Source organism: Monodon monoceros, unplaced genomic scaffold (genome assembly GCF_005190385.1).
Source record: "Monodon monoceros isolate NGI ecotype Baffin Bay Population unplaced genomic scaffold, NGI_Narwhal_1 Super_Scaffold_11, whole genome shotgun sequence".
Classification (NCBI taxonomy): Eukaryota; Metazoa; Chordata; class Mammalia; order Artiodactyla; family Monodontidae; genus Monodon; species Monodon monoceros.
Window position 1 is genome coordinate 102,978,467 of NW_021703767.1, and position 10,881 is coordinate 102,989,347.

The following is a 10,881-nucleotide window of genomic DNA, read 5'->3' on the forward strand; positions in this document are numbered from 1 at the left end:
TAAAGCAAAGCCTAGTAGTCAACAAGCGACACCAGGTACAGAGGGTGACAGAGAGCTTCTTATTCCCTCAGCCTCCATCTGCATTCCCCATTCCTCAGCCTCACCACACAATCTGTCCTCAGACAACCAGGACTAATCCATCTTATCGAGCCCTTTAATTCTTCTTTACCATTACCTCAGTCACTCCCTCATCTCCCACACTCCGATCTCCATATGGTTCCACATATGCCCTTTTTTTTTTTTTTTTTTGCGGTATGCGGGCCTCACTGTTGTGGCCTCTCCCATTATGAAGCACAGGCTCCGGACGCGCAGGCTCAGTGGCCATGGCTCACGGGCCCAGCCGCTCCACGGCATGTGGGATCTTCCCAGACTGGGGCACAAACCCGTGTCCCCTGCATCAGCAGGCGGACTCTCAACCACTGCACCACCAGGTAAGTCCACATATGCCCTTTTCTATCCCATCTAACACTCCTCCCCAAATCCTGAAAACCTTTTACTGGCCTCTGGAATTCAACATTCACTAACAACAAAACCTCCAAAATCCTCAATCTCTTTCCTGAACATTCCCTTCACCTTCTAGATCTCCTAATTATATATATTGCTCTCCCTGCAGCTAATTAGAAGTAATGACTGATTTTTTTTCTCATCTTCTCAAACTTTTATCATTAAAGGATCCCATGATTCAGTCCTGAAATTTCTCCCTTTCTCTAAACTCTCTAGGAAATCTCATCTAATATTATAGCTTTAAATACCATCACACCCCAAATTTATTATCTCTGGTCTGGACCACTCCCTTGCTCATTTATCCAGCTCCCCACTATTTCTACTTCCATGTCTAATGGACATCTAAGCACCACTTTGAGATGAGCTTTGATCTCTCCTGCCTGACCTGTTCCTCTTTTTTTTTTAATTTTATTTATTTATTTATTATTTATTTTGGCTGTGCCAGGTCTTAGTTGTGGCATGCGGACTCGTAGCTGCTGCACGCATGCGGGACCTAGTTCCCCGACCAGGGATTCAACCTGGGCCCCTTGCATTGGGAACAAGGAGTCTTACCCACTGGACCACCAGGGAAGTCCCCTGACCTGCTCCTCTTAAAGCCTTTCCTACTTCACTATCAGTAACTCCCTCCTCTGGTTGATCAAGTTAAGAACCATGGAAGTCACCCTTGACTATTCCAACTCATAAACATACATCCAGCTTCATGAGTAAATCCTACTGACTACCTTCAAAATACAGCCAGAACCTGTCCACTTCTCACTTCCTCTACTACTAATCCAAATATCATTTCTCATGATTACTACAATCGCTTCCTAAAGGTGCCCATGCCCCTCACATCTATTCTAAACACAGCCAGAAGGAGGCTGATAAACTGTAAATCATTCATCTCACTATTCTGCCCTATACCCTGTATACCAGCGGTCCCCAACCTTCCAACCTTTTTGGCACCAGGTACCGGTTTCGCAGAAGGCAATTTTTTCACAGACGGGGGTGGGGGGTGGGGTGGTTGTTCAGGCGGTAATGCCAGCAATGGGGAGCAATGGGGAGCAGCAGATGAAGCTTTGCTCACTCACCCACCCCCACTGCTCACCTCCTGCTATGCGGCTCAGGTCCTAACAGGCCACCGACCAGTACCTGTCCACGACCTGAGGGATGGGGACTCCTGCTCTATACCCACTATACTCAGAGTAAAAACCAGGCCTCAAAAGGGCCTACAAGGCCTGACCTACTGACTTTCCATGCCTTCCCTGGCTTCATCCCCAATTACGTTTCCCTCCCCACTCCACTCTAACCACACAGGTATTCTCCTGCCTTTGGCCTCTACACTTGTTTTGTCTACCCATAATGCTCTTCTCCTCCAGACTGTGACTCCCTCCTCTACTGCCTTTAATGTTTATTCAAGTATCACCTTATCAATGAGGCCTCCCCTAACCATTCTATTTTAAATTGCAACTCTTCCCTGCACAGTTCTGGCTTTTTCCTCCACAGAATTTATACCTCTTAATATACCTATTTATTTTGTTCATTGACTACTCTACACCCTCCCCTTCAACTAAAATAAAAGCTCTCTAAGACAGGGATTTCGTCTCTCTCATTCACTTCCATATCCCTAACACCAAAAGTAGACTGGCACAGAGTTAATAAACATCTGTTGAATGCTAATGAATTATTAATGAACATCTGACAAAAGCCTGAAGTATGAAAACAAAAGACCAAATTACACAAAAACTGACTCCAGGAAAAAAAAAAAAAAAAAACTAAGACAAATCAGGGAAGAGAAGGAAAGTAAAAAACAATAACAGCGTATTATTAAACCTTCAGAACTATTCAACAGACTGTATCAAGAACATTAAAAACTCTAAACTTAAAATATTACTACTGAAAGAAAATTAATACAAAAACTGGAAGATAAAGGAAACTGTCAGGAACACAGGAAAAAAAAGATTAAAAACAATACAAGGGCAAAAAGGCAAAGTTTTCAGCTAGTAGGGCCAACATTTGACTGATACAAATTCCAGGGAGAAAAAACAAGGAAAATAAAGGGAGAAACTTCAAAGAACTCTTACATGTAATTTTATCAGAGTTTTAAGAGAATCTGAAGCTCGTCAAACCAAAAGAGCCATTTCAATTACAAATATACCTGGTGGAAATAAGTCATAAAGTTTAGCATAAAGAAAACTGAAAGTGTTATGTAGAGAGCCTAACTACACTAACAAACCCTATTTGTTTTTTGAAGATGTTTATACCCTGACTTTAAGTAATAGGCACAAATATTTTATTTCCAGAGCAGTAACGAAAAATTTTTTAAAACCAAATACCATAGCCCTAATACTATAGCCTCCAAATTATGTTTAGCAATGGCTTTATATAAACATTTTCAGTAAAGATTACTGCACATAAGAGGTTCTCAAATAATGAAGGAAAAAAATTTGATTCTAAAGCAAAAAGATTTTCATTTCCATTAAAAAAGAATATATACAACTTTAAAAATGAAAACAGCATTTGTAGTAGTGTGCTTACCAACAGTAGCATTTAATAGTTATTTTGGAAAATCTACTCAAACAAGGATTATCTGAAAATGAGAGATTAAACACACACAAACACACACTCACACACACACAGAACCACCCACAAAAACTGATTTTAGCTATTTGACCTACCTTACTCAGAGGGCCTTTGATTTTTTTCAAACATAAAGCAAGAAGTTCCCTAGATTCTAATGCACATTGTACCCAAGTTCCTGGTGGCTGGAAATATCTGAGAGAAAATATATTGAAATTCAGGATCTCTCAGGAAAAAAAAAAAATTTCCACGTGAATATGCAGACGTAACAATGATTATTAAATTAATAATACCCAAGGTTGATCTGAGGCACTTAACCAAAATATATTTTAGAAGTTCCAGAAAACTTTCGGTTAGACAAGTAATTTAGTTAAAAAGATAAAATTCTGAGTATTTGAGAAAGTCAATCTGAAATAACTTATTAAAAGGTCTTATTACTTCAAGCACCAATAAGCATTCCAGTGAGGATGACAAAATGCCCCAGTGTTCCTTGAAGCTATACTTTGAAACACAGGTGAAAAAATCACCTCCAAATAGCATTAAAATGGTTTATAATGCACATCTAAAATGCTTAAGAACTGCTTATTTCTCACACACAAAAAAGGTAAATTAGTACCTAATACTATGTATCAATAATACCTCAGACTATTTATCTACTTCAAAGTCCCTTTTCAAATTTTAAATGTAAAATTTTAAATCTTATATAAAACCTGACTAAATTAAAATTGAAATCCCTTATGTATGTACTTTAAGTTTTTTAGCCCAGTCAGCTCAGGACTTAGGACAGTGCCTAGCATACAGCAAATGCTCAATAAATTAATACTTCTAAATGTATTATGTGAATGCTTTTTTTTCCTTACTTGTTAATAGTCTGATTTTCACTTTTAAAGTTTCACTGAAAAAAATTATTTATATAGGTCCCTTTGTTATAAGCATGTTTTTGGAGTTAGAAAGGGCTTCGTGTATCATCTAATAAAGCCCCTTCATTCTGATGAGGAAATTAAGGCTTAGAGAGGTGAAGTGGCCAAGAGTATCAAAGAGCTAGTTTGTGAGAAATTCAAGATAAACTGGGTCTCCTGATTCTTTGTCCAATGTTTTTTTTTTCCACCGATGCTCTTAAGAATAGCGAATATTTATTATAGATTAAGCCTCACACCTGCCAAGCTTACAAACTATAAACTCCCTGAAACAGTACACAAGTTTCATGTCTTTGTTTTAATGTATTTTTCTGGGAAGATGCAGTTTTTAAATTCTTAAAGGGATTCATGAACCCCTCCCTCCCAAAAAAGTTAAGAGCCACTAGAGTCCTAACCCATTTGGGAAATCACAGGCATATAATTTTATGGGTAGTTTCAATGGGTAGTTTTGTATTACTCAATGGCCTCCTAGACATAAGCTGTTCATGCCAACGACTAAAGAAAACATAAAAGGAATAAAACATTAACTTTCAGTAGAAGTCTGCCTTGAAATCCAGTCTTCATTTCAGACCATCCTAGATATGATATACTGAGCTGTTTTTCCATCAGCTATAGTCATTTTAGTTACATGGGAACATTAATACATGATTTTTAATTTAAAACACACCACTAAATTACTTAAAAAATAAGGTGCTTTTTATCATACATGGCTTCTAAATGACTGAAGCGGAAAACAAAAGCTTCATGGTAATTAATAGTAATATGTCTTTAAAATCTGCTCTCACCCTTAATAACATAAACTTGTATCTATTAATTGTATACATCAAACCTATTAATCTCTTAACAGAAAAAGAACAGATTCAAATACCTTTGCACTAACTTTACCAAATTAGCAGAGAAAAATAGAAAAGAACACTACAAAATTGCTAATTCTAAAATCTCTAACTAGGCCAACATAAATAAAACTTAAATCTCAATTACATGCACTGTATTACATGTATCTTATCGCATGTATTTTTAAAGGATGGAAAGAGTATCATGTCTAGTGATTCACTATTATGTGAGTGTCATAACCCTAGGTGTACTGGGAACACAAAATGTTTAAGAATCATTGCCGTTATCCAAAATGAAAGTTCTATAACCTCTGATGTCCACTATGGTAACCACCAGGCACATGTGACTACTGAGGACTTGAAATGTGGGTAGCAGACAGAACTGAATACTTAATTTTATTACATTTTAATTACTTTAAACTTAAAAAGCCACATATGGCCAATGGCTGATGCCAATCTAGAAGAATGTACAGTGAATATCTTAACACTCTTAAAATATTGTCAGTATATCCTGGTGGCTCTCTCACATACAAATTTCAACTTTAAGCAGGATAAAATAGTACCACACCGTACCTTTGGCACTGTTTGCAGAAAGATACAGAGACTTGTTTCGGAATGCCTTGGCTGATATCTACTTTACTTCGCAGACAAGCCACACAAATATTGGCAGGATTTGGACTGATCAGGACACCGCAATCGCAGCACAAGCTTAAATAAACAAAGCATACGTTTTTCAAATTAGATTTCATAAGTGCACAGGTTAAATTAAAAAACTATCAAACAGGGAGTAGCAGATACAAACTATAATACTATATATAAAAGAGATAAACAACAAGGTCCCACTGTATAGCACAGGTAACTACATTCAATAACCTGTAATAAACAATAATGGAAAAGAATATAAAAAAAATATATATATATAACTGAATCACATTGCTGTACACCACAAACTAACACAACACTGAAAAATTAACTATACTTCAACAAAAAATAATAATAAAAAAATAAAAAACAAACAAACCAAAGCCTTCAATTTAGGCCATAATATCTCTGCCCTTTTTAAAAAACTGACTTCAAAGATGCAGTAGATTAAAAAACCTTGGATTACTGAGGCGAAAAAAAACCAAGGATGGCCGCAATTCCAAAAAGCCTCAAAATATGGCCGATGTACAAAGGGTCTAGAGAGGCGAAATAACTGCTAATAGTAATCATCAGACAGCTTTATAGTCCAAAGGCAAATTTTTTTTTAAGCCTCAGTATAGCACAGGGACTGCCAAAATGTAAACATTAACTCAAAGGAGAAAAATTTTTAGAGGAAGGAAAGAATATCATGTCTAGTGACTCACTATGATGGGAGTGTCATAACCCTAGGTGTACTGGGGACACAAAATGTTTAAGAATCATTGACGTTACCCAGAATGAAAGTTCTATAACCTCTGATGTCCACTATGGTAACCACCAGGCAAATGTGACTACTGAGGACTTGAAATGTGGGTAGTAGACAGAACAAATGAATACATAATTTTATTACATTTTAATTACCTTAAATTTAAAAGTCAATGGCTGATGCCAACCTAGAAGAATGTACAGTGAATATTTTAACATTCTTAAACCAGTATTTACTACCACAAACTTCCCAGCGAAAAATGAACTCGTTCTTCTCAGGAAACAAGGCTTTTCATTTTTCCCACTTAAGACAAAAGAATCCCCCCGACCCCACCCCGCAAAGAAAAGCTTTCCCCACAGTAAGTTTCAAAGAGTCACTTTTAACATTTTTAAACTTAAGAGGGATGGGGGAAAAGGGACGCGACTCACATGTGTCCAGGTGTGTGCTTCACGGGTTCTGTCATATACTCCATTTTTCTGTATATCCTGATTTTAAAAAGAGAGAGAATAGTAAGATTTAAGACATCTGTTACTCATCTTCCTTCTGCCTCTCTGAATAAGGTAGCCAAGCCTCGTAAAGCCGCAAATAAGAAAAACCAATTCCACCTGGAACCTTTGGAAGAAGTAATTTCTTTAATAACACAAAGAAGCGAATTCCGGAGGTTCCCGTCTGCAAGACCCTCAAGCCACTAAACTGCGCGCTGACCTCAGGAGGCACCTGGGCGCCAACCCCGGCGAACCCAAGGAGGGGCCAGAGGGGGCCGGGGCCTCACCGGACACCCCACGCCCTCACCGCTGCCGCGGGCGTGCCTCGAACCTCACTGTAAGAGTCCGCGGGCGGTGTCACCGCACCTGCGGGCCACCCACCCACCCCACTCCGACCCCGCACCCCGCGGGTGAGACCTCACGCGGGCTCCCGCCGGCGGCACACACGCTGCGCGCACGCGGCCCGAGGTAGCCCGAGCCCAGGGAGTCCGTCCCCCTCTCTCCTTAGGGACCCCGCACGACTGCAAGCCGGGTCTCGGCCCCCAGAACCTACTTAGCGCCTCTGGGCCAGACTCTGGCCAGATGTGCCGAAAAACCGCAACAGGACCAGCTCTCACCGCCTAGTCAGCGGCCACCACAGCTGACTCCAGTACACTGAAGATCTCGCGAGAGAATAGCTCGAAATCTCGCGGGCCGACAGCGCGAATCACAGCGGCGTGTGGGGGACCGAGAAAGGGGAGGGTGCTGGCGAGCGGAGGGCGGAGAGGGCGGGGCGGGGCGGAGGCCAGGCTGGTGGAAAAGATGAGGGAGAGAAGGCAGCGGGTTCTCTGGCTCTCTCGTCCTATGGCGCCTGAGACTCACACAGACTTTACAACTCTTCTATTTGGTTATCGTCCTTCCCGATCTTCTTGGCCAGAGTTCACTCAGAGCCACTTTTTAGATACCCCTATTGGGAGCTTGCTTCTTGTTTAAATGATTATATAAAAGTTATCTATAAACGGTACCACATTGGACAAAAATTACAGTAACTTCCATCGAGGGCAGTGCCTTTGTCTATTTTGTTCACCGTTATATGCCTAATGCCTGCCACATCCTAACTGCTCCAAGGAATATTTGTTGAATAGATGAAAGAAATGTAAGAAATAACCATTTGTGAAGAAGTCTGTTATTTTCAGACCACTCTAATTATTAGAATGTGTTTCCCCATAGTGCACTTAATATTTCCTTATGACTTTATACCTTGATCCTAGAGCAGCTCAGAAAGAGTCTAATCACTTTCTTATGACAGAATTTCAAATATTTGAAGAGTGCAACCATATTCTTCTTCTGTCTTCTCGCCCCAAATTTCAAGAAATAAGCAAGGTCGCCTTATAGAAGGTCATGAAAGAAGGCCTCCCATTTCTTGCGTAGGGTAGTTAAGTAGTCTCCCATTCCTTCTCCTTATTTCCACACTCCAATCCATCCTTCTAAAATGCAAATTTGATTTTGTTACTCTCCTCTGCTTTTAATCCTTCAATGGTCTCCACTCTGGATTATTTCCAGTTTCTCTGCATAGAAAAAAGACCCTTCAGGATCTGACCCTGACGTAGCCTGTCACATTCCTAAGCACACAGCCTTTCAAACCAACTGGCAGCTCCTACAGGAAATAATCTTCCTTTGCTGGCCTACCTGTGAGTACTGGCCAGCTTCGGAATGTCAAGGGCTGTTCCTTTTTTCTTTCTCAATACACTCCTTCCATACCCTGTTTGATTTGGCAGCAAGTGCCACAGTGCCAGTCTTGTTAGGCACTGGATCAACACAAGACATGGTCCCTGCCCTTATGGAGCTTATGTTTTACAGATGAGGCTGATATTCCAAAAAACTAGGTAATTTGCTGAGAGTTCTGTAGCAAGTAAGTGGCAGAACCAGGACCTGAACAACAGTCTGTCTAACTCTGTGTACATGTACCACCATACCAGGCTGCCAACCTTCTGAGGCTTAGGTCAGCTATTCCTATTCGTGGGCTTTTTTTCGTTTTTGTTTTTTTTTTTTTTTTTAAGAAACTTTATTTTCCATCGACCTTATTTCCATCTTCTGTTTAAGAGTCTGTGGAACGGCTTCCCTGGTGGTGCAGTGGTTGAGAGTCCGCCTGCCGATGCAGGGGACACGGGTTCGTGCCCCGGTCCGGGAGGATCCCACATGCCGCGGAGCGGCTGGGCCCGTGAGCCATGGCCGCTGAGCCTGCGCGTCCGGAGCCTGTGCTCCGCAAAGGAAGAGGCCACAACAATGAGAGGCCCGCGTACCGCAAAAAAAAAAAAAAAAAGAGTCTGTGGAAGAGCAGCTTTGAGACCACTCTGGTTGTTTCTCCCCATTTAGTGGTCTGAGCGGCGGCGGCAGACCGGCCTTCAGAGGCTGGCTGCGCACCGTGGTCCTTCCGGAGGAGCTGCTAGAAGGTGCTGAGGCCACCTGCGCCTTCAGACCCGTCTGCAACTTCGGGTTGAGTAGCAATAAGTTCGGGACCTGGAACGGTTCATTCACCCCAAAATTCCTCCGGGGTCTCAGCCTTTTCAGCAGCCGCCTGCTCTTCCTTTTCAGTCTCTTCACGATCCCTGTAGAAGCAGAGACACGACCTGACTTCCCACGAGCGCGCACCGGAGATGAAGCCGCGCAGGCGCACAATCCCCAGGCCAGCACCACCACATCAGACCTGCCGAGAGCTCCCCTCGTGCTGAAGGGATGGCAGTGTCCACACAGCGCAGGGGAGAGTCTGTGTGATGTGGAGCAACGGTAGGCGGGTTACCATAAGACGCCTCTGTGAGGCTGGTGGTCACTCCTGATAACCGCACAACACACAGCGGAAGGCTGCCTGGATCCGGTTAGTGAAGCTGCCAGGAGTGGATGGAGCACCTGCAATAGAGAGGCTCCCGTGGCAGCAGCAAACTTCAGCACAGATCGCTGGCCTGCGTTCCTGGAGGGTATGACACTGGCGTCTGCTGGGTTTTCAATGTCGACAATGGCACGAGCTGCTGGCAGAATCTTCTCCCGGGTTCTCTTCAGATTTATGAGGTAACGCCATCACTTTTCCTTTTGTAGAGGTGCTGTTCCATTTGGAAGTCAGGTTGCTGCCACCTAAGTGGGCTCCGCTGTGAGGGATTTGAGGACATCCTCCTCCTTCATTTGCAGGACTTCAAGGGCTCCGGTTATTGTGAAATTTTCCCTGTAAGTTACAAGGGGAAGCCCAGAACAACGCCGCCATATGGACCCCTCTCTGGTTAATGCAGAAAGGCCACAGGCTTTTTTTTCTTTTTGGAGTATAGTTGATTCACAGGCTTTTGATAAATGAAATACGTACCTATATCTCTCCTCCCACTTCCCACCCCTCAGTACTAAGATCTCCAGACGTGAGAAGTAAGTGCTTGCTGTTAAATGTCTGCCACAAACCAGGATGACCTTGCTAGGACTGGTCTCACAGTGGGATAATATAGGCAAATTACACCTGAGAGAAACTCATTTTGCACTTTTTATTTAATCCTCAAATCTCACCTTGAAAAAATGTGTTCTCTTGTACCATAGTCCTTACATTCAGGATATCTGTCCTTATTTGAATCTTAGCTTTCTTTTGTTTTTACAAACTTAAATTCAGACCTCCTAGGAAGTTACAGTTTCACCAGATTCATCATCCACAAACTCATTAAAAAAAAGTTTAGATCAGAATCCATAAAATCTCTTTCTCAACCAATTAAGGTAAATATAAATATTGATTTTCACCTGTTTTGTTTTAGATTACAACATAACTTTCTTGGAGACAGACTGAATAAGTGTTTTAAAAGTAGGGTTTTATTAATTTTAAATATCTTCAATACCTAGCAAGTAGTAAATGCTCCATTCATATCTGTTAATCACTGAAATTCTACACAGAACTTTCAGATGCAGAGTGTGGTTTTTTTCGCACCATCAAATGTGATAGCACGTGTGGGATATCAAGATCTCATTGGTTGGAGATTAGCTCAGGAGAGGTTTATTAGGGAGTACACTTAGAATCAACACCTGTGCAAAGGAAGGAGGGGAACCACAAGTGGGTAGAGAGAGAAGCCGAGGTGCCTTGCAGTCTGATGGAGGCCTCAGCAACCATAATGCCGGAAGTTCTGAAGCTGAGATGACTTGAGAGTTTTCTTGAGGGGGCTGGGCCGTTGTTCATTGATGAGTCATTGGATGTG

General features: G+C 41.8%; 1 protein-coding gene and 1 pseudogene across 2 annotated transcripts in view; both read right to left on the minus strand.

The window, feature by feature from the left end:
- Positions 1-7,321, minus strand: part of NMD3 (NMD3 ribosome export adaptor) — a 75,309-nt gene extending 67,988 nt beyond the window's left edge. For both annotated transcript variants that reach the window (XM_029215085.1, XM_029215086.1), the window contains exons 1-4: positions 7,239-7,321; positions 6,629-6,685; positions 5,387-5,521; positions 3,162-3,258 (exon numbers count right to left, since the gene is read on the minus strand). In XM_029215085.1, coding sequence (XP_029070918.1) covers positions 3,162-3,258; positions 5,387-5,521; positions 6,629-6,672 — 276 coding nt within the window. In that variant the 5' untranslated portion in view covers positions 6,673-6,685; positions 7,239-7,321. The remainder of the gene's footprint in view (positions 1-3,161; positions 3,259-5,386; positions 5,522-6,628; positions 6,686-7,238) is intronic.
- Positions 7,322-9,110: 1,789 nt separating this feature from the next.
- Positions 9,111-9,828, minus strand: LOC114890335 (annotated as a pseudogene).
- Positions 9,829-10,881: the final 1,053 nt, after the last annotated feature.